This window comes from Amborella trichopoda, chromosome 3 (assembly GCF_054954075.1).
Source record: "Amborella trichopoda isolate Santa Cruz 75 chromosome 3, AtrichopodaSantaCruz75HAP2 v2.0, whole genome shotgun sequence".
NCBI classification, from domain to species: Eukaryota; Viridiplantae; Streptophyta; class Magnoliopsida; order Amborellales; family Amborellaceae; genus Amborella; species Amborella trichopoda.
In genome coordinates, this window is record NC_142338.1 from 16,696,739 (window position 1) to 16,719,919 (window position 23,181).

Genomic DNA, 23,181 nt, shown 5'->3' on the forward strand with positions numbered 1-23,181 from the left:
GATTTAGAATCAATCACCTAATCAACAAACCTGTAAAATACAGAAGATTATATAATTAAGTCACTAACTATTACTTTACAATAAGACTTAAATGAATAACTGAATATATAAGACATTTTAAGACCTTAATTTCACTTTCACATAAGACTTAACCCATTAAGACATCACATAATCAATTATTTATCAAATAAACTAAAACAAAAAAATAAAATATCAAAATAAGACACATTGTACAAAAAAGGAATCAACTATTCATAAAAGATGACGATATATGCTCAACTTCATCATCCAAATGAGAAAAAATTCCATTAATCATAAAAAAATCAATCTTTTAACTACAAACATGTAAATATATCGTAAAAGAAAAAAAAGAGTAAAAAAAAAAACACATGATTCATAACATAATATGTTGTAGCAAAATAAAATCAAAACCTTCTTTCAAATATGATAATACTTCTAAAAATATCAAAATCAAATCGATGTCGGTGCAAACCTCATCTATTGGGTCACCAAAAGTTCTCAAAATCAACTACTAGAAGCTCCAAATCCACCCATGAACTATTGCCTTCGTTTGGGAAGAAATCGAAAAAATAAAAAAACTATGGATCTTTCGATAAATCACAAAATAGTAGTTTTTGGGGGGGTTCTCACCCTAAAGGTCATGGTTTTTCCATTGGGGGCTTAGAATACCCCCTAAAACACTTTTTCCCCCTAAAAAAGGGGAAATTTTATATTTTTTACCCTTGCCGAGGGTTTTTTCCACTCGCTCGCAAGCTGTCACAAGGCAACGCCTAGGCAGGCGCCCAGACAGTAGCGCCTAGGAGAGCGCCCAGAGACAGGGCGCCTAGGCTTTTTTAAAAAAATTTCGCCCAGGCGTTTTTAAAATTTTTTCGCCTAGGTGGGCGAGTGGCTGAATTTTCGAAAATGGCTTATTCCCATATCTAAATTACAAAATTTACTTTTTTCTTTTTATTAATGTCCACATCATCCCAAATCTAAAAAACTTTCTTGCTCCATGAACCCCTCTCTCCCTCTTACAACCTCTCATAGATCCACACTCTCTTCCTTGACCTGAAATGGATCCTCTCTCTCTCTCTCTCTCTCTCTCTCTCTCCCCCCCCCCTTCCCAAGTCCCCCCTCTTTATTTGGGTGAATAAAAACCCCCCTCTCTTGTTCACCACAGAAAATGGATTTCCCAACAACCCCACTGGACACCATGAAAACTAACAAATTGGTGTTTGTATAGCTGGAATGCTTTGGTTTTCAGTAGAAACTTCTCTCTCCCCCCTTTTGGTCAACGTTGCCTCTAGAGCCAGGAACCTCAGGTCTTTTGCACCTTTGCTTAATGGCTTTAGGAGTTTTATCAACAAATTCGAGGAAATTGAGTTGTTTGGATGAAATTTTAGGAGTTTTGATGCAGTGAGATTTTGAATGGGTTTGGTTTTTGTGTCAAAGATAAAGACAGAGGCAGTGGGGACCTTGAATGTGTCCATATGAGGGTCTATCTTGTCACCTTGAAGAACAAACATCGCGGGCATCAGACTGTAAACTGTTGTGAAGGCAATGCCACTTGCCCAAATATGGATGATTCTTACTGTGGATTTCCATTCCTCAACTTGAGTTACCGTGCAGAGCTTCCATGGGTTTGGGGTGCTCTTGATTTTATCGGCCTTCGTGTACACAACTACTTTGCCAGAATTTCTGCAAGTAAAGGAACAAAGTTGTTGAGATTTAGGGCACAAGAGAGAGAGAGGACATGATTCTGCCAAAACGGTTAACATTCTTACAGCGCTTCATTTCCTGTTGTCAAAGGTCTAAAACTCAAAGTAACGCATGGCCATAGAGCATGGTCTCAAGAAGAAAAGCATTTATCTTGCGCATTCGTGGATGTTTAGGAATGGATCCAGAAACCTCTGGTTTTTGTCAGAATCTCCCCTTAGCTTTTATGGTTAGCCAGGGAAAAGAGAGTGCTTTTTCAGGGTTGGGACGATTGGGCAGTAGTAAAGAAGAAATGCTAAATTTTGTAATTTCCATTGGGAATAGAGTCGGAGGAGGTTAAATGTCCTTTTTTTCATAACTTGAGGGATATTTGGGCTTTTGGTGAACATAGAAGTTTATCTGAGACAACAATTATGATGAGGGGGTATTGGACTTTTTTCCCTAGAATTAACTGAATATTGCAATGGGGGCAAGAAATCCAAAGCTCAACAAGTCTATTCAATAAATCAGAACTCCAAGGAGTCAACCTCCACATTCACCTGTCTACAACTGTGGTAGAAGGAGATCTCATGGAGATTATGAGCTGTCTCATTCCTCCAGCACAGCCAAAAATCACCAAAAGGATTGGTCCTTGTTCTTCAAATCCCCTTCCGATGTACAAGGCCAGAGAAGGAATCCCAGAAACATCCTAACTCCAAAAAGAACAGCTCTGGTTACACCTTGGCACTGTCCATAAATCCAAATGAACCTCCCAAAGCCTTATCACCACACCTAAAGAGTTCCCATTGTCATATGTTTCATTTCTCAAACAAACAATCATTACATCAAGCTTCAACATCCCATTAGGGGGACATCTCCAGAGTTCCCTAACCCTAAAAAGCAGCTTAAATACCCTGTAAAGTACTCTACTTCCAAATGAGATCGTCTATCACACCCCTTAAACTCCTCCCTACAAAGCATCCATAAGAAGAGATGTAAGTTGATCCACCCACTCGCCTAGCACTTATACCTAACTTCTTTTGGTCCACTCTTTCCACAATTCCAAAATAATTCTCTCTGAAATTGCTAACTCTAATCTCTATACATGCAAGGCACAAGCTGCATTAGCTGTACCTCATTCAGCCCCAGAACATGATATATGAAGTTTATTAATGCAAAATAGGAAAATGAAGTTTGCCATTGTATAACTCCAACCTCCAGAAAAAATAACAGAGATCAACGTGGAAGTAGCAATTCAGAATATTGTCAAATGCCACACAATTGAATTGATCAAACCCTTTGAAGAAACCACCTATCCAAACTGTATAGTAAAATCACTTAATAGGAATTACCATAGGAATATGTGAATATACTTGACTTTTCTTCATTAACTATAATTGAGGAACAAAAATTAGTGGCAATATAACAGAGACTAAGGTACAGCAAAATTTCTATATTCCAGAAATCCAGATGCAAAAAAGACCACCTATTGTGACTTGGAAATCCAAAACAAAACTGAATGTATGGCAGAAGCTCATACAGACAGTGAAAGCGGCCCTTTGTTCTCACTACAATATAGAATTTAAATTAAATTACAGCATCACAGGTTCTTTGATAATGGAGAGATTATCTATTAAGTTACGCTTTTTGTGAATGTCCAATCAGATAAAGGAAATCATAAGTGGATGTTTCTATGTCAGACTGGATTAGCTGAAAATGCTGATACATTTAAAGTTTTAAACCACTCAAACAAATTCAAGCCAAGAAAACAGCTGGACAATTCCACAAATCCTTATAGCAATTAATAGGAAAACAACCCACCCATCTGCATTATTGTCCAGAAAAGATGTCCACAAAACCAGTCATGGTTTTTGTTCATTGAATTGATAAACATAAAAAAATAAAACCTGAGCACCAGATGTGAAATCATCTTCATGATCCCATGCTCAACCAAGTTGAATATTGCAATCCGCACTGGTTAAATTACAGAACTAATGTCATGAGCGTAGTATTTTATTTCCCCTTGTTGGCTGCAACCTGTGGTTTGGAAATCATGTCGTTCGCCTTTCATGTAAATGCAGCAGTTTGTGGTTTGAATTAAACAGGTATTTTCTGGTTTATTGCACTCACATGACAGTGTCTCACAAGTGCATGCACACATAAAAGCGGGGAAAGGTGGGATCCAAAGAAGTCACCAACCCAAACATTGGTCATCACCCAGAATGCCGCCCCAACAGCACTCAAATGATGGTTTGGGGGGTCGCATCCAGACAAGGACTCAATATTCAATGTTCCCATACCATGCATATACAGCCACACATGCATAAATACACATCCATGCATCTAGAAACACAAAGACAAAAACTGAACCTGATTGAGAATGGAACAAGTTCCATTTAGAGGGTGATAGTAAATCATAAACTATCAAAACTTATCAAATAAAAGTTACCTCAATGATCCTTTTTCTTATGATATCTTCGAGGGATGCAGTAACCTCTTCTGTGATCACTGGTGCAGGTTGCATATTGTGTTCAAAGTCTAGATCAACCTCAAGTGCACTATTCTTCGGCCGCCTCGCAGCTGTCACCTGGAGTTTCCCAACCATCAGAAACATTAATATTAAAAGCAGGGTGATGTAAGATAGCCAGGCACTTTCATACAATGCCACTAGTTATCATCATCAAAGCCAAATACAGACCTCTCCCTGCATGGTCCATGACTTGGCTTCCAAGTTTGCTCTTTCCAACTGCTCAATTCTAGAATGGATCTTCTCAAGTTGTTTTTCATGGGTAGACATGGTTGCTCTCTCCTGCAACAAAAACCAGAAAGACACAAAAGGCCCAAATTCAGCAAAGCTTAACTTCACCATAAACGAAGTATAAACAGAACCAAGAGCTGAGATTAAGATTGCATAAAAGCTACTGCAAATTCATTGATCAAAAAACAGGAAGAAATTTAAAAGTAATGACAAGGCATTTGTAAGTCCTAGATTACAGAAACTTGCCTAAAAATACTGAGTTCTAGAGAAAAAATATTATAGAAAAAGACACGAACAAAACCAATTCCCATGGCAAAAAGACAGGATCTTCACTAAATTGGATTTTTTACTTTTTCTTTTTGGATATCCAATTAGTAGAGCCATAAAGACAAAAACCTGGTCATTGATGTGCCCATTAGCATCTCTTTGTAACCTTTCAGTCTGAATGTTTCTGTTTCCATCAAAAGACCCAGCCCTTTTTGCTGACCCTTTACTCTTCTTCGGACCAAAAAAATCTTCATATCTAGGCGAATCAAAATTACAATGCTAAATTTAAAACCATAGCTGAAGTCAAGAAAATAAATCAGTATCCATAAATGGCATTCCAATAAACAGAAAACGGAAAATGAAAACATAAAGAATAATTGAGAAGCAATGGCTAAATGAAGTCAAAGAAACATTTGCATTAGTTTCCATGGAACACTAGTGTTCATAACATGGAGAAAATGAAGTTCAAGGTGAGGCAAAAAGCTAATGGCAGTTCATCCATATCACCACCATGCATCCCCTGAGAAGAACAGATATAAAATAAATGTCTTTCTTCTACTTGTTAAAAAGAAAACTATTGTAGAACACTCACATGGACATCGGCAACTTAAAATATACGCACAGAATAAAGTTTGTCAGAGATCTTAAAAATATTCACCATGATAGGTACACAGATCAGGCTTGATCTTAATAAGTTAAAATGCTAACTTTTGCCACAATGCATCCCAAGTTCAAATCCTCAACTACCCTGGATTAGCTACTCAGGTTGACTTCTTCTGAATAAGCATAAATCTTTGGGTTTTTTTTATATTTGTATGCTCTTATATATAGCAAGCAAGAAATTGTTAGCAAAGCCAAATCCTCCAATAAATTGGTCCATTGATATGTGGAAAGTAATCATGGCTCAACTGCTCTCTTTTTTACCAGAAAGGATAAAACTCGTTCAAGAGCCAAATGGAATACATCTTCAAAGAAAGCAACTCCTCCAGATGCCAAGAAATCTCCAAGAGTCAACATAAGAGTACAAAGACCAAAGGGAAAAACAGTACTCATGATCCAAGGAAGCTACAAGAGAGAGCAATCGAATTTTTATTTTTATTTTGATAAAGTTAACCTTGAGAGCATTGGAATGTTAAAAACAAATATGGTTTTCCTCAACAAAAATCATATCTAAAGAAAATCCTAACACAATATTATTGAAAGCAATGTCATGCAGTTCACCTTTTACTCATTAATACCAAACCTTATATATTAACAGAACAAACTAACACTGACCAGAATAGAATTTCCAGAGATCCGAGATTCCCATAAACTTCCTTTTCCACCACTAAGAACAACAAACTTAAAAGATACACTTAGAAGTTTAAGTCTCGTACTCCACACTGCATCAATCCCCTAGGTTGGAAAGAACTCTATGCTCACGACTTTGTCAGAATTTCGAACATATATTACAAATAGTGATGCAACTTATTACTTTTCCATCAAAAAAGCAAAAGAAATAGTGACTTTGACAATTCTAAAACCTATCAGCACTTGTGCTAATTTTACTTTTCCGTATATGCTTTGAGGTCATTTGAACTTGGTCAATTGGATAGCAGCACTATCGTATTCCATAGTAAACACACAAACTTTTGCTTCTTGTCGAATCACTCCCTCAAATCAAGGAACTTCTTCAAATCCTCAACCAATCTTGAAACTTCTTTAGATTTAAATGCCCAAAGAAATTTGGGACGTTTGCATGAATCCCATGACCTCCACTTCCTTCGAGCATCTATCAAGACCTCAGATAATGCAATCCAGGACATAATAGTTGGAAATGCCTGAGATTCTGAATCATTTTAGGAATAAGAATCGCAGAATCATGGCTAGCTAGAAGATTCTCATTTTAAGAATCAATGTCCATACAAGGGGAATCGCGGGAAACAGGATTCCTACTCGATAGGAATCGAGTTTTAACCCAACTGGAATCAAGATCCCTACATTCATGGAATCGAGATTCCAACCGCTTTCGAATCTAGTTTCTAGCCTGCTTCGAATCGACTCGTATGGAAACGAGTTTCCTTCTTATATGGAATAGCGATTCCGACATCTTTGGAATCGAATTTTTTATTTATTTGGAATCAAGATTCATACCACTTGGGATCGAGATTCACGTCATTGGAATCGAGTTTCGACCCACATGGCAATCGAGACCTGAAGAAGGGTTCCATAGATATGAAATCAATGTATTGAGTTATTGACTATTGAGCCTTCGACACGGAAGTAAGGTCAATTAATAGACACACGTAGTCCACTAGGGAAATTGTCTATAAAAGATACAAATATTATCGTTTCTATTTTTTAAATTGGATTTTGATTTCATTATTATAGTTCAACATAGGACTTTGTTTGTGCTATGTTGTTGTTTGTGTCGTAGTTTGTTGTCGTTTGTCATTTGTTGTAAAAAAGATGATTGCATCTTGTAAACATGAGTTCTCCAAAAAAAAAAAAGAGTAGAAACCGCATACAAATCGAGGGCTATGTGCCTTGTGATAATAAAGGTGAAGATTTGCAGTATTTAATTTATTTATTTTTTGTTAATTTTTAATACAAGAACGACCAAGTTCTCTTGATTTGAATGCTCCAACACCCTAGTTACACCTGCCTTTGTTACTTGCAAAAGACAATAGAATAATACATGATGAATACTTCTTAAATTCCCAACATTTGCATTTGGAATTAATTTGTGTCACAAATACTTCAGCATTGTGTTCGTCGGATTATTATTTGGAGGTGGGATGCCACAATCAATGAATTACAATTTTGTCCACCTATGAACTGAGTACTTGATTTTGCGGAATCAGAATTCTAAAAAAAATTCGAATGGAGATTCTATGAAGGCGGAAGCACGATTCCATGTTAATTGATTCGTAGTTCCTACACCTATAAACCCTGGTATGCGATGCTGTGACTTCCGAATTATTAAAAAAATAAAAATAAAAATAAAAAAAAATTAAGATTCATTATATGTGGAATCGGGAATTAACAAATTTGGAATCAAGATTCAATAAATGTTGCAATCGAGATTTGAAAAAGTTGGAATCGAGATCCCATACATGCTGGGATTGAGATTAAAAAAGAGTTGGAATTGAGATTCCTAAAATAAGGAATCAAGAATCCTGTTCAAGGAAATGGGTTCCATGAAGATTCCTAGGCTGAATCGCCGAATCCAGATTCCGAAGCACAATAGTGACCTGGCTTAGAAGATCTGATAACTATGATCCTGAAATCTCAAATTCCCTTTTTCTTTTCATGAGTATAAAAAGGCACCCTTGGGTTCCCCCAAAACATTCTTTCTAATGGATTCAGAATAAGAAGCTCACCATAAGACCCTCAGAATCAGTAGTCAGGATTGATGTCATAGGTTTTTTATTTTTTCATTTTACTATTTTCTAGATTTTTAGGTTTGGGATTATATTGGGTATTTTAATCTTCTTTAAGAGTGTTTGTGTCTCTCCTTTTTTTGGTCGAGATTTGAGGGGCAAAATTGAAAGATTTAATATTAATAAGGATTTCTTAAGGAGCAAGTTAGGCCTTGGATTTCTTTATTTCTTAAATTTGGAACTGTCAGATCAAAAAAAATGAACGATTAGAAAAGAGTTCGCTTTTGGATCCTGTTAAGAGATCTTTTTGGGGTAGACTCCCTTGCAGATCCTGAAAGAAGGTATAATCTCCCTGTGTCCATTGATATCAGAACAAATATGATCCAACCACCAAAATGCCACTAAAACCTAAGTTGGCGATCAATGATCGCATGCCACAAACTATAGAAGGTATAACCAAAGCCATGGAAGATATTCGAAGCAAAATTCGCAAAGTGAATCAGCAGTTGCAGCTGTTGGAAGAACACCATTCATCGATAAGTGGGTGCTTGAAACCACACACGCAGATCTGGCACCAATAGTCCCACAACCAACTCGGGGTGCCGATCCTATATGTAATGAGCAAATTGTGATTCGACGATCTGAGGAACATCCATGAAATCTTGATATCAAAATCGATCTGCCAGAGTTACATGAGGAGCTTAAAAAAGAAATCAAGATTATGACTGGTAACTTAGAGTTCCCTTGTAAGCTGCAAATCAAGTATATGATTTATGGGTTCATTGAAAAAGAAAAAGTACCAAGAGAAGTAGTAGGAATGCATCACTAACTACTGGAAAGAATATTAGAGAATATGATGAACTTGACAAGCACGAGGTCGAGTTTTTCCCAACCTTCGCAAAATGATGAAATAGAATTGGGGTTATATTAGGTTTTCTTAATCTTATTTGAGGGTGTTTGTCTTTTTTTAAGTAGATATTTAATGGGTAAAATTGGAAGATTTAATATTAATTAAGATTTCTTAGGTATTAGGTTTCATTCTTCCATAAATATGTAATTATTAAATCAAAGAAGAAAAGTTTATTTTTGGATCTTGTGAAGAGATCTTTTTGGGGTGGACTTCACTACAGAACCTGATAGAGGGTAATATATCAACCTCAACCTTTTATTATTAGTTATTTTACTTCTTTTTCCCCATCTTCCCAGTGGCAAGGATTTTGTCTTATGGCACACATTTAATGGCAAAGGATCCTTTCTTGACTCTCTTTGACATTGTAGACTCTACCATACAATTATAATGTGCTCTAACGTACATAGTACACAAGAAATCCTTAAACCTCCTTAGGTAACACCAAAATGATCAACATTCTGAGAAGATTTTACATGCTCCTAAAAGATTCTTCAAAAGCATGTACTCCACACAATTCCATTATTTGCTCCTCCTTCGAGGGATTCCTATCTCTAAATTCTTCAATAGAAATATGTAGTATCTATAAAAAACAAAAGTTAAACCTTGAATTGTGCCCTCATAACTATGGGGTTTAACTTTGGGATGATGAATTGTTGAAGGACAAATGCCTCTTATTTTTAAATTTTTCTTATCAAATTTTAGGGATGTATTGTAGGAAGTTGTAAAATTTATTTTTAGGATTTTTAAGCTTTTTAGGGATTCTAGGATTTTTTTTTAAAAGGATGTTATGAGTTGCTTAGAAAAGTAGTTAAAGTGATTAAAAAACATATTGTTTATCAAGGGTAGAAATCTCATTACGATGTTTTTTTTAATTAGGACTTCTATTTCACTTAGAACCTAAGATTTCTTAGGTTTTAAGTGAGGTCTTCTATTATAAATAGGAATTCTATTAGGGTTTTCATAATAGAGACTTGAGTTCTTAGATCTTTTTTCTGGTTGAACCAATGCAAATACATTGATGCCTAGCTTGTAGACTTCCTCTTTGATTTCTAATCAATAGATTATTTGATTTTCTTCTCTACAGTTGAAGAAGAAGATTGGTTGCACACAAACATCTTCCACACAGGATGCATGGCATACATGAAGATTTGTAATCTCCTTATTGATGAGGGAAGCTGCGATAATATTGGTTGTATCCAAAATCACCAAGTTGGACATCGGATTCACCACCAATCTTTTACACATGCTCAGATGAAGAATAGGATCTTCTAGGAGATCCAATCTATGATATTGAACACGATTTTGTGGTTGAATTGATATTTGATGAAGAAAAAGACGAAGAACTCTAAGGAGAATCAATAGGTGAAGTTATTGGTTCGACTATCGAATCTAGTACTCATCTCAAAGATGCTTCTTTGGTCTGTTCTAGGGCTGAACCAAAGGTAATTTCAGTAGAGTTACATGGTTGAACTGATGCAATTTCAGCTTGTTTATGTAATTAAACGGAGCGTATATATTGCAATTATTCTATCAACATATAATGACCATTTCCTCGAGGGTTACTCAAAATTGTTCATGAATATATCAACAGATTGCAAAGACCCAATCCCAATGCACAATCATTGTGTTTTGGTTCGTCAGAGTCTAACCCACCAGTCCCAAGTTCATGTTTACAATGTTCGGGTTGAAGAAGATCAAGGGCTAAGCAAAGAATTCACCTTAACCTATTTCAAAATTAGAGGATGAGTTTTCTCCAACCACGGGATTATCATGTAGGATAAGATCTTATGTTTGAATTTTTCTTCTTAAATTTTAAGAATGTATTGTAGGAAGTTTTAGTGTTTTAAGTTCTTTTTTAGGATTTCTAGGTTACTTTCTTTCTTTTTATATTTCAGGATTTTAGGAGTTGCTTAAAAAAATAGTTAAGAGTGACTATGGGATATTTTGTTTTATCAAGGGTAGAAATGTCATTATAAATTTTGCATTTAAGTTGGGACTATTTGTCAATTTTATTTTGGCTAAGGTTATTTTGGACTTTTGTATCCCAGTTAAAATATAAATAAAGGTGCGTGAAGGCCTAGGGTCATCCACACGAGTTTTTAGAGAAAAAACAAAGCTTTATGCTTGGTGAGTCCTAGTTAGGGATGTTGTGGTGGAGAAACCTCAAGTTCCTTCAATATGAGTGCTTGTGTTTGCCTGAAAATAGCTTATTTTATGTTTTCTTCATCGAATCCCTTCATCATTAATTAAGGTCACTGCCTCTTCATTTCATCCACCAGAAATCTTTAGAACACTCAATCTCAACCAATGACATTTCATTTGTAGTGTTTAAGAACCTCATACGTGTCTTTATCAGTTCTCCCTAATGTGATTTCCTTTCCACCCACTTGCTTGAATACAAATCCATCATCTACACACTTCCATTTTAATTTAGTGCTTGAATATCAACTGCTACATAAATGCATGTAAAGTCATACATAGCACTGTCTGTGAACAAGTCGACAAATACTTTCAAATTTTCTGAGAGAATTTCTAGTATACCAACAAGTGAGCCACAGACCATAATCTTTAAAACATTTTCCATAAGAAGCCCATAGTTTTTAAGATAATTAATCATTATAATTTCACCTTAAAAGTGAGGAAAAAAATAAGAGCGTCACCTTAGGCAGGACTTTCTTACTCTAAACCCTCCTCAATTAGAAAAGTTACCATACACAATCTGACTTTAAAAACCCCAAACGTTTCAAATCTTAAGCCATGAGCCCCTTATCACTATCACCTATCTTTCACATATACATCCTTCAATGGATTTCAAAGCTCCACTAGCTGCCCAGCTACATTTTTGCTTGAATTTCTTTTGTTGGGAGGCATCCAAACCAACTGCTCCACTTCCAAACAATGGTTCGAGAATTTGCAACCATAGTTACAAGGAGCAAGGTCAGATCCCAGATCAAGATCGGGACTGCAGGACTCAAAGATACACAAAGATCAGTGGGATAAGGATCGACATTCGTACACCGAAAGTGGAAGGGATCATGATCCTAATATGATGAGAGCGATCCAAATTTGTCTACTTTCACATATACATCCTTCAATGGATTTCAAAGCTCCAATAGTTTCCCAGCTACATTTTTTCTTGAAGTTCTTTTGTTGGGAGGCAGACAAACCAAACTCCTCCACTTCCAAACAACGGTTCGGGAACTTGCAACCATAGTTATGAGGAGCAAGGCCAGATCCCAGATCAGGATCGGGACTGTAGGACTAAAAGATACACAAAGATCAGTGGGATAAGGACCAAGATTCGTTCACCGAAAGTTGAAGGGATCATGATCCTAATATGAAGAGAGCGATCCAAAATTGTCCAGGAATAATTAAGTATCCAATATGGATGTCCGTCCAGCTTAGAATCAAGGCTCCCCAAGTGCACTTAACTAGGATACTCTAGCTCGGGAACAAAGTCCGTTGAACAATATGATTGATGCTTTTTCTGAATTCAAAAACGGAAGTATCATTGAATACAAAGAATCCCATTATTAAAATATTTTAAAAATTTTTGTTATCATCAGAGTGTGTTTTATAAATGAGAAGTGAAAATGAAAACCCAAAATGAGGATTCAGATTTCAGTCCTCACACATGAAAGCGGCTCTAGTATTTGATGAAAATATGGTGCCCTTGTTTTCCCTCGTTTGGGTCGTTTCACTTGCATGTGATTTCGAATGTAAATGGTCAAATGCTCTCTAGATTCAGAGAGGAAAAAATGGTCCAGAGGCAAAGAAAGGTGAACATGCAAAGGTCTCTGAAATGGTGGACATAGTCAACAAGAGGGCATCAGAGACGAAGATTAATTGTATAAAAACCTATAGGGCCTCCAATAAGCAAAATGAAAGGGACTCAAGGTAAGGACATGGGGAAGGGCAAGGCAGCTTGTTCCGTCAATTAGCAGTTCGTGAAGAGAGTATGAGACACGAGAAAGGCTTGGTTGCCTTCGCCACCCACTTGAGCTGTATGCGGGTGGTTTTAGCTTTAAAACTGCTATCCTTCATCTATGGGTTCCATAGCATAATATGGCAGCAGCATGTATATTATGATGTTTACTTTCGTGACTTACAAGTTCAAAGTGCAAACTTGAAGCTTCAAACCCTAGTTGTTGTTGTGGGCATTGGAACTATTTCTCAACTGGTGGATCCCTATGCTGAAAGCCAATTCAGATTTTTGAATTTTTAGAGAAATATGCTCTTGCACAGAAGAGAGAGAGAGCGAAATTGTGGGGATAGAAAGTTAGATAGAGGATGGGTTGGGTAGAGAGAGGATGGGTTGGGAAACGGAGGGGTATCTAGTGCATGAGACTCAAAATGTGCTGGTAATCTTCAGTACCAATGTAAAAGAAACTCGATTCCATGTTGGTGAAGGCTCAATTCTACTAATGGACCCATGATTTGGATGAGAGGGACCTAATTCCATTACCTAGGGATCAAGATCCCCAATTTTACAGATCAAGATTCTAAATTCAAAAAAAGCCTGGAATTGAGATCCCTTGTCCCAGACTGTAGGAACGAGCTTGTGGAGCTGGAGCAACCACCTTCTTGGGCGATCCTGGAAACCATGCTTACAACCCCCTTTTGAGTCATATCCAAGAGAAAAGAATCCATCAGTACTAAAATCCCTTCTAGTTCTCACTCCTAAGCTCTTAACATGCCTCTAAGGGCTTTCAAAACCTCCTAAACATATTGTTATAGCAAAGGACCTAATCCACAGTCAAGAATTTCCTCCAGAGGACATTACATTATAGCAAACTTCATAACCAGCAGGCGTGAAACCTAATGAATAACGTGGAAGTATGAGTATACATACACCCATGGCTGAAAGCACACTTTTGTTTGCTCTTTATGCAACTTCATGGAAAGAGCAGTATTTTTCTTTTTTGACTAAGCCGAAAGCAAAAAAAGGAAAGAAACTAGTTCCTAGCCAAAACTTAAATAAAGGTTAAACTTCCAAAGCCTAGGTCACTAAACCTGCATGCAAACCATCTCATATGCCTCAACACTATGCAGCAACCACTGTCAAGCATTGGCATGATTGAAGGATACAAATGTAACATAAGCTATAAATCTAAAGAAATAATAAACCTGGATTAGAAAATATCAAAATATTGTAAAAAAAAATCAAATATATTTACATAAAATTTTAGAAACCATTGAGAATGCATACCCAATGCACAAACAGTCCAGTACCATATACTAGCTGACTAGATTATGGTGCAGATATGCTCCATCACCACTGCAAATGACATATTGACGTGTAATGCACAAATCTTCATGTTAATTTTAGGCAAGAATAAATTAATTAGATGTAAAATGGTATTAACTAAATTTCTCTGACATGATCAAATGTGTCCTGTCTCTAATACATTAAAATATAGGCTCGCAACAAAGCCCTCCAACCTATGCCCATTTGAGGAGGTGTTGTTAATTAGATAAATCGGCATTAACCTGATTTAATAATTAGCTACTGATTAGAGGCCCTCCTATTTAGGATCATTCACCATTTCCAGGACCCTACTGGTTCCCTAAATCTCTCACAGTTTGTAACCCCCCACCCACCACCTCACCCCAGTGAAAAAAAGGACAGAAAAATGAAAAGGAAGGGAGGGTAGTGAAAAAAAAGAGCCCCATTGCCTGCTCGATAGCTCTAGAATTTACCAATGATAATAATGTGTGCGATAAAACAAACAGGAAAGACAAAAGGAGTTTTACATGTGCATGTACATGTACATAATACTAGAGAGCAAACTAAAGTAATTTCTTTCTTTCCAAGCCCAACAAACACAATACCAGTATCAGGCAGGCCTGACCTATGCGTTTAAGCACTCTTTGATTAGATTTTGCACTCCATTTCAACCAATAATCAATGAAATTCTGCACACTATGCTCTTTTAAAGAACTGCTGAAGCCCTATATCTAAATAGCAGTGACCATTACCACATTCATCAGGCAGTAATTGAGGTCCATCTTGCATAGAATAATGAGGGACATACTTTATCGAATGATCAAAATAATTAATAGAGTAGTCCTTTATTTGCCAAATGTGAACAGATAAACCAATAGAAAAAGTTTCAGCCAAATTCAAATTCACAGGAGGAAAAGAGAACCACCTGGGATTCTTCTTGTGATCATCCACTTCATCATCACCATCAATCTCATCGTCGTCGTCAATCTACAAAATCAGACATGACATTAGCAGCAACGCGAAATAACACCAGAATCAAAACTCTCAAAAAAATTGTAAAAAAAAGGTAGTTCAGAAAACTCTCAAAAATAGTGACATACTTATTACGGTAATAGCCTAATAAAGTTGAATATGAGGAAGCCCAGAATAATCTCGGAGTTTCAAGCACCAAGGATGCATGAATGAGAGTTTCCTTCATTGGCAGGAAAAGAAAGTTTTAATCTGCTACGTGAATTAACAACACAAATAGAGGTATAGAATGCATCCTGATATAGGGCTATCAATTATTATTATCCTAACATACATACTAAATGACAATTGTTACAAGTAAATTAAATTTTATTCAGATATTATTGCAATATGTTGAACTCTTGATCATTTATTTGAATTATTAAATACAATAAATTTGATTATTATATTCTACATATGTTATAAACACAACTAGCAATATTACAAAAGAATAGATTTCTACCAAGTGCTAGGCACAATGATGACATAAATGAGAAGATAGAAACTTCCATATAAAGACATGGCATTGGCCAATTGGGTATGGGTATAAGTATCAAGTTTGCCAGTGAACTTCCTTTCTCTATGCCATGCAAGATGGATAGATAGTGTGATGATTTTTTTTTTTTTAATGGATAAATAGGATGAGGATTAAACTATTGTCCCGTTAATTAATTAATGAAAGATCCCTTTTTTCTTTTTGCTTATTTATTTTGAGGGGGGAAGGGGCGAATGGATGGTGGGATCTTTTTTGCCCTCGCATGAGAAAATTAAACCTTTAACCTTCCTGGGATTGCAAAATAATTGAGACAACTACACAAAGAGAACAGATTTAGTAATCCCACAATACAGAATTGTACATTTGATCCAGTTGCCAAAACACAAAAGTTAAATCCTTTTGGTTGTAAAAATCCTGTGATAAAATGGTAACTATTACATTTTATGAAACATACTTTCTAAATATCATATTGCAAATATTTCTTTCCATTTAGCCCTCAAAGAATATTCAGCTCATTTGCATCTTTTATTTTAAAAAAGGAAAAAGTTTATAGGGAAATTTATCAAAATACACTTAACATCTGAACTAGTAACATTCTACCTTAGGTGTATTTTGATAAATTTCAAAATGCATTTGTATTGTCATTTTATGGGTTGTTTCAAATTTGATCAAGAAAGAAGGGAAATTTGAAATTAGATTAAAAATTAAGGATACAATGTTAACTAGTTAAACTCACAAGTGTAGTTTGATAACTTTCCCAAGTTTATATAAAGTGTCAACCTTAAACTATAGAAGTAAGGTGCACCTCAACCCCACCAAAAGAGGTTAGGTCTGATGCTGGAAGCTCAACCTCAAGACGTATGGATAGTTGGATATGAATAAAAAAAAAGATTTCAAGTCCTAAAAAGAGTGCATTGTGCAACCCATTATATGGGCTGTCCACTCTAAGATTTTTAAGCGTTTATAGATCTACTTGACCTGCACGATTCTTGGAACTTTCAAATTTATAATGAGGGGTTGAAAAAGATTTTCAAGTCATTGTAAGGTTTCTGGCACCAAAAATGCATCTTCTAGTGGATTTTGAAGGTGGGCATCACTTTGATTATTTAAGGGGGAGTCCTTATATAATCTTTTTTGGGTAAGTGAGTCCTTATATAAACTCACCATTAAAAAATGGTGTATACTCTAAACTCTTCTATTAACTCTTAAAAATGCATTTTATCAATAAGGTATTTACCCAAGTCACAAAATCTTCACATTATTTACATCTTTCATTTTTTGATAATTAGGCCATGTACATCTATATTACAAAAGAAAAAGGAATAATTGTAAAGTTCAAACTCCTTTATTACCTCCTATAAATCAAAAAATGCATACAGCTGAATTCCAAATAAAAGTTAATAAGAAGAACCAACCCCAATCTGTCCAACTAAATGCATTGTGGATAATAATATTTCAGAGAGAACACTAATAAACTCAAATTGCACGCCTTGGGTCCCAAAACAGAAACAAATATGGCAATAAAGATAAAGTGTATATATTGGAGAGTGATCATACTAATCACAAATCAAATAATGAGCATTCAGACACTATAGTTCAACACCGGCACACTGAACACCAAAGGTAAAGACTAGCATATTGTTTCAATGAAGGTCTATATTAGCGGTTGTGCATTTAGGTGTCATGAAACAAGCTTTTGTAGATGGAGATGGAGGTAGAGAGCAGTGACTAAACTGTGAAGGAGGAATGAAAAGAAATATGTTGTGATCCCCATGAGAAACCGTAATTTAGTTTAGGAGCCAGGCTTTGGGGAATCAAGGAAAGGAAAATCAACGGTAATAGCTAGAGAACAAGCAGTGAAACATAGAGTAGAGGAACTAAGTCCTAGCCTCATAAAACTTCCAAAACGAAAGTTTTACCCTTGTGGATAAGTTCTATCCTTCGATACCTAAATTAGTGATACAAGTGAAGAACTTAACAGAATAGAATACCCTTTCCCAGTGGTAATGAGATCTTTACACTAAAGGATGACACTATTCAAGTTACTATAAAATCAAAAGAAACAAGGATTCCGAGATCCTCAATCCATAGGTTGGGAATTGTTATTCACCGAAATAGTTGGAACCAATGATAAGATGTACTAAAGGTTTTTTCAGCACTAGCAATCATAACATTTAGAATTATTCATTCCATCAGCTGGAAGGTAAAAGAGAGATGGCTTATCTACTAGCTTATTCCTGGACGGCCAAATCCTGGTCAAGCTTTTAGAGGGAAGCCACATTCTAGTGAGGAGTTGAGTGCAATGCTAGCATAGCAGAATTTAATTTGACTCCTTCATAAAAATTCTTTATACGAGTTTAAGGGACAAGAAGGTAGAATTAGACAATGGGGGTCACTCCTGGTATACCTATCAAGTGTGGAAAGGATGAGATCCTCTTAGCCCATGGGGAGGAGAAAACGTGGAGCTTCATGGACCAGATGCGCAGAGGAAGTGGGGAATAGTGGGCAGGCACTGTCTAACAGATGTATTGGTTCGGGGGGAGAATGGGGCAGCCACATGGATAACGATATAAAATGAGAAGGGCATGCCAACAAACAAGTGACTTAACAATAGAGAAATGCATAAAACCATAATGATTCATTCAAGTGAAAATTGTTGAAAACCCCCTAAAATATACTTTCTAGACACTCTACCCCCACACTAAACTTTCCTCACTTCTTTTTCTCAAAAACCATCTTTTCCAACTAATAACCCCCAACTCAAAAAGTGATATCTTTTTTGACAAAAATACCCCTTCCCGTACCTTCATCGTACGAACAAATCATTTGGACATACCCCAATAATACTTGCGCCGGAACGCGGTTGTTATTTGGCAGACTTACGACATATGTCCGACTGCATTTCTACAATATCGAACTGCTTATTTAGACAGTGATACGCCGGATCGTAGACTACTAACACTGGACCACCCCACTCATGTATCTAAAATGCCGGACCGAGACCATGAAATGCCGGACTTACATCTCCAGTAGTAAAATCACCAAAGCGAAGTTCTATAACGCCGGACCGCCAGTAAGATATTGCCAAACTGCATCCTTCCAATGCCGAATAGATCGACCCTAACGTCGGAGCAAAGCTATGAAACGACGGACTTAACATCCTTCCAGAAACACATGTTGAACCGCACATTGCAAACGCTGGACTAACCCCATTCCAGTAAGTAAATTGCCCGAGCTCTACTTCAAATCGCCGGACTACCCACATTATAGTAAACATATCGCCGGACCGTGTACATACACTGTCAAACAACTGCATCAAAACGCCAGAGTGATTTTATTACAGTACGCAAAACGCCGGACCGCACCCACAAAATGCTGGACTGCCTATGCAAATGCCAGATCGACGGTCACAAAATGCTGGACTGCCTACGCAAACGCACTTTTTAACGTAGAAGTTAAAAAGGGGGGTAATTTTATCTTTATTTCTTTCTTTTTTAAGTTGGGGGTATTAGTTAGAAAAGATGGTTTTTGAGAAAAAGAAGTGAGGAAAGTTTAGGGTGGGGGTAGAGTGTCTAGAAAGTATATTTTAGGGGATTTTCTGCAATTTTCCCTTCATTCAAAGGGTATATATATGCAATTATTCCTTTTTGCATCCTGCATGTTTATTTCCTTCTGTTTGTAAGTCATGAAAGATATATCAATAAAATGGCATGCCAAGTTAATTTGATGCAATATCTCTACGTGTAAAACAATTATATGCATGTGTCTATGGTCTATACACAAACGCACAAATAGTAGTAGCATGTAACTTTTAAAATCCATGTCTTGACTGTGCTGTTTTTGTTATATTTTTTATATTTCGCACGTAAAGGTTAACAAACCAATGCATCAAAAGCAGTAAGATGTCTAGAAGCTGATTCACAACAATGCATATGCAAATCATATCCTCATAATCCTCTCTTATATTCCCCATCCAAAATTTCTACATAATGGAAGGGTCGTTTATATGTGCCAAATCCCCAATTTCATTCATAATTTGATTGTAGCCACAATACAACATTCAAAGGAACTCTCATGCCAAATTACATGAGTAATTCCCTTTTTCCAATCAAAATACAGGAAAACAGGGAATAGGAGCATTCATAAGACAGAGGAGAAAATGAAATTTTAATGCCAAGTTTCATACCTCATCTTCGTCCAAGTCATCCTCCTCACTGTCCTCCTCATGTTTCTCCTCTACTCCTCCAGCCTCTCTTCTCTCTTCTTCCTCCAAGAACATTTCTAAATCATCTATCCTCAAAAACCCATCTTCAACCCCTCCTTCCAATTCAGCACGGGATGTTTTGCCAAATTTTTCTTCATCTTCACCAGGTTCTTCTTCCTCCCTGTAATTCTCCTGATCTTCATCAAATCCTTCTTCTTCTTCTTCCCCTTCTTCTCCTTCTTCCCCTTCTTCTTCTTCCCCTTCTTCTTCTTCTTCCCCTTCTTCTTCTTCCCCTTCTTCTTCTTCTTCCCCTTCTTCTTCTTCTTCATCAATTCCACCCTCTGAATCCTCATCAGACTCCAACCCAGCATCTCCATCTTTTGGTGCAAATTCCTCATCATTCGACTGAATTGTTTCAGGGTTCTTCTCAATACTCTTCAACTCTCTTTTGATATAATTCAGAATAGGTTTTGTCTGAATGTCAATTTGCATCCATATCTGCTCCGCGTCAAAGCCATCGACTATGAGCTCTGAGAAGGGGCAGTTTCTAGAGTGAGGGAGAAGCTGAGAGAATAGATACTGAGAAGCTGCCCTGGTAGAGGCAGAGAGCTCAGGCTTAGGGTCCAACCATTGAGGAGCTTCCACTGTTTTAACACTGTTTACCGCTAAGAGGCCATGGCTGATTTCTTGTTCCTTGAGATTGGCCATTTCAGCAACTGTAGCTGAGGTTCTTTATTCCAGTGATTTTCGTTTATCAACTTTTGTTGGAATTCGCCATGCTGCAACTTAAAAAGCCGAGCTTTTAGTTGGACTTAGGGTTTTGTTTCAGATTTTGTAATAGGGCGCCATTCTCTCATGCTTATTGGTTGCTTCGTTCCTCCGTTGTTTCTATAATGATGCGCCCGCGGGAGCAGAACCTAATTTCTTTTGCCCTTTTGCCGTTAAGGTGAAAACCACAAGTTCGTGCATATTTTGGAGGAGAGATGAAACCCGCAAAATTCAATCGCTCCAGTTTTTGCACTCGCGATTTTAGTAAGCTCACCCATCACAAATAAATATAAATATAAACCTTGGTAGAAGGGGTTGTGCCATTTGTCTTTTTCAAAAGGGAAAGTATTGAATGAGACCATTAGTACAAAGTGGACACAATAATCTTGATCATTGGGTGTGAAGTTGAGTGGTTGTAATTATTATACAAATCAAGCTCAAACTTCAAAAGAAATTTTTTCGAACTTCATGACACATCCACGTTATCAAATTTCACATAAATAGTTGTAAGGAATTGCGACCATCTTGTATCAATGGTAAATTATCTCATTATATACAATCCCTTTTCAAAATTCAAGAATTATTGATTTTGAACATTTTAGTTTTTTAATAACGAAAAAAAAGTAGATCCATCTTTTTTTTAATAAAAGTATTATAAAACTAAAAAAATGGATATAGATATAATAACTAAAATTGGAAGTAACCCGTAATAGCAGTAAATATAACATATACATATATATATATGTTTTTTTTAATTAAATTTTAGATATTTAAAATCTAAAATTTTAGGTTTTTCCTTTTTTGGGATATTAAAAAATCAACATTTAAAATTTGAATATTCAAATTATTGAATGTTTATCTATTAATTAATGGTATTACTCAATCATAGTTTTGTATTTGTAATTATAAATTTAGTCTCACTTTGTTTTAATAATTATTTTTCTTAAATTTGATCTTTTAAATTTAAGGTGCATCTTGTCTAGAGCTGAAGTTCTAAATAATCAAAGTAAATCACACCTTCAAATAGTATCGAGAAATGTCATTTCAATTTTACAAAATCTTCGTGATAGCCTTAAAATATAGTTTCATCTTTAATTATAAAATTTTAAGCTTCAAAAATAGTTTAGATCGAGCAGATTTATAAAAACGTGAAAATCAAGAAAATTGACGGTCAAAAAAAACGACACAAGATGCACTATTTACAAACTTAAAATTTATTTATTTCTCATGTCCATGCATCTTGATGTCAAGATGTTCAATTTGAAGATATTTAGGCATCGAAACAACTTCTTCCAACAAAATTTTTGAGTTCTAATTTGAATGTTTAGAGCCTGGGCTCTATATAAACTTTTTCCTTAAATTCGTGCAAATAGAATGGACCCATCGAAATTTAGGTGGAGAAGTAATGTTTTACATTCAAAACTGTTATATTACATATAACATGTCAATTCTATTGTATATTATTAGATTATATATAGTATATATTATATAGAATATAGTATTTTATTTCATATTAATATGCATTATGTTGTGTAATTTATGAAAGAGACCATAAACGTAAATATAAACAGACCAGTTTGTACTGTGTTCCTGCGGGAGCAAAGTACTTATTTGCTCCCTTAAACAAAAACCAAGCTAGGATAACTTTTGTGATGCCAAACAATATAAACATAAGTATCCAAATAAAGTAATGAGATGTCAAATATTTCTTAAAATATATTTAATATTTATTTTATTTGTGATTACGAAAACCAACAAGACTACAATGAAAACGCCAGGATGAAATAAGTCCTTAAAAGAAACTTTCCCAAAATTTGTGGCAGTGCCAATTGCTTTTTGTTGCTTTAGAGTGGCGGCAGGCTTTACAAATCCAAGTGGACCCTTGGGTACGGACCACCCGGAGTAGCTTCCAGTATGAATTCATCTTTCTCTTGTGGGAAATAGCAGGAGTTAAAAGTAACCTTTCCATCAATCAACAAAATCATTAAATATGCCCAACATGTTTTGGTATGTGCATTCAATCAACCAGACAGTATTTCGCCCTTGCTCACTAACAACTTTCCTGACAGTGGCGAATTGGTTAACCATTTTCAATAAACTTTAGAGAATTCCAACCTTAAAAGTATTTCATTTAACTATTTATGGTGCCACAAAGGAGTGTGGAGAAAGACGGATGTCATGATACCGGAACAATTTGCTTCTCAATTAATGCAATAATATCACACTAGCCTAAAAGACATAGGAAAACTTACCACCAAAGAGATAGGAAAAGAACAATCAAGATGATGTGGAAGAAAAAACTTCATTCAAAGATGAAAAATAGGATAAACAAAAGCAATACAAATTTGAAATGTGTGATCCAATTTTCTCATCACACACATCTCTTTAAATAGAAGTTCTAACAACTATATTTACTACAATAACTACCACGTGCAACAATAATTACTAACCACCTAGTAGTTTCTTAATTTCTTACTCACAAA

At 35.9% G+C, this 23,181-nt stretch overlaps 1 protein-coding gene across 4 annotated transcripts in view; it reads right to left on the bottom strand.

Annotated features, from left to right (window-relative positions):
* Nucleotides 1–20,899, bottom strand: part of LOC18430448 (U3 small nucleolar ribonucleoprotein) — a 46,506-nt gene extending 25,607 nt beyond the window's left edge. For all 4 annotated transcript variants that reach the window (XM_088860250.1, XM_088860249.1, XM_088860251.1 and 1 more), the window contains exons 1-5: nt 19,913–20,899; nt 15,148–15,209; nt 4,853–4,979; nt 4,397–4,507; nt 4,148–4,285 (exon numbers count right to left, since the gene is read on the bottom strand). In XM_088860250.1, the coding sequence (XP_088716376.1) occupies nt 4,148–4,285; nt 4,397–4,507; nt 4,853–4,979; nt 15,148–15,209; nt 19,913–20,638 (1,164 nt within the window). In that variant the 5' untranslated portion in view covers nt 20,639–20,899. The remainder of the gene's footprint in view (nt 1–4,147; nt 4,286–4,396; nt 4,508–4,852; nt 4,980–15,147; nt 15,210–19,912) is intronic.
* Between the last annotated feature and the right edge of the window lie 2,282 nt (nt 20,900–23,181).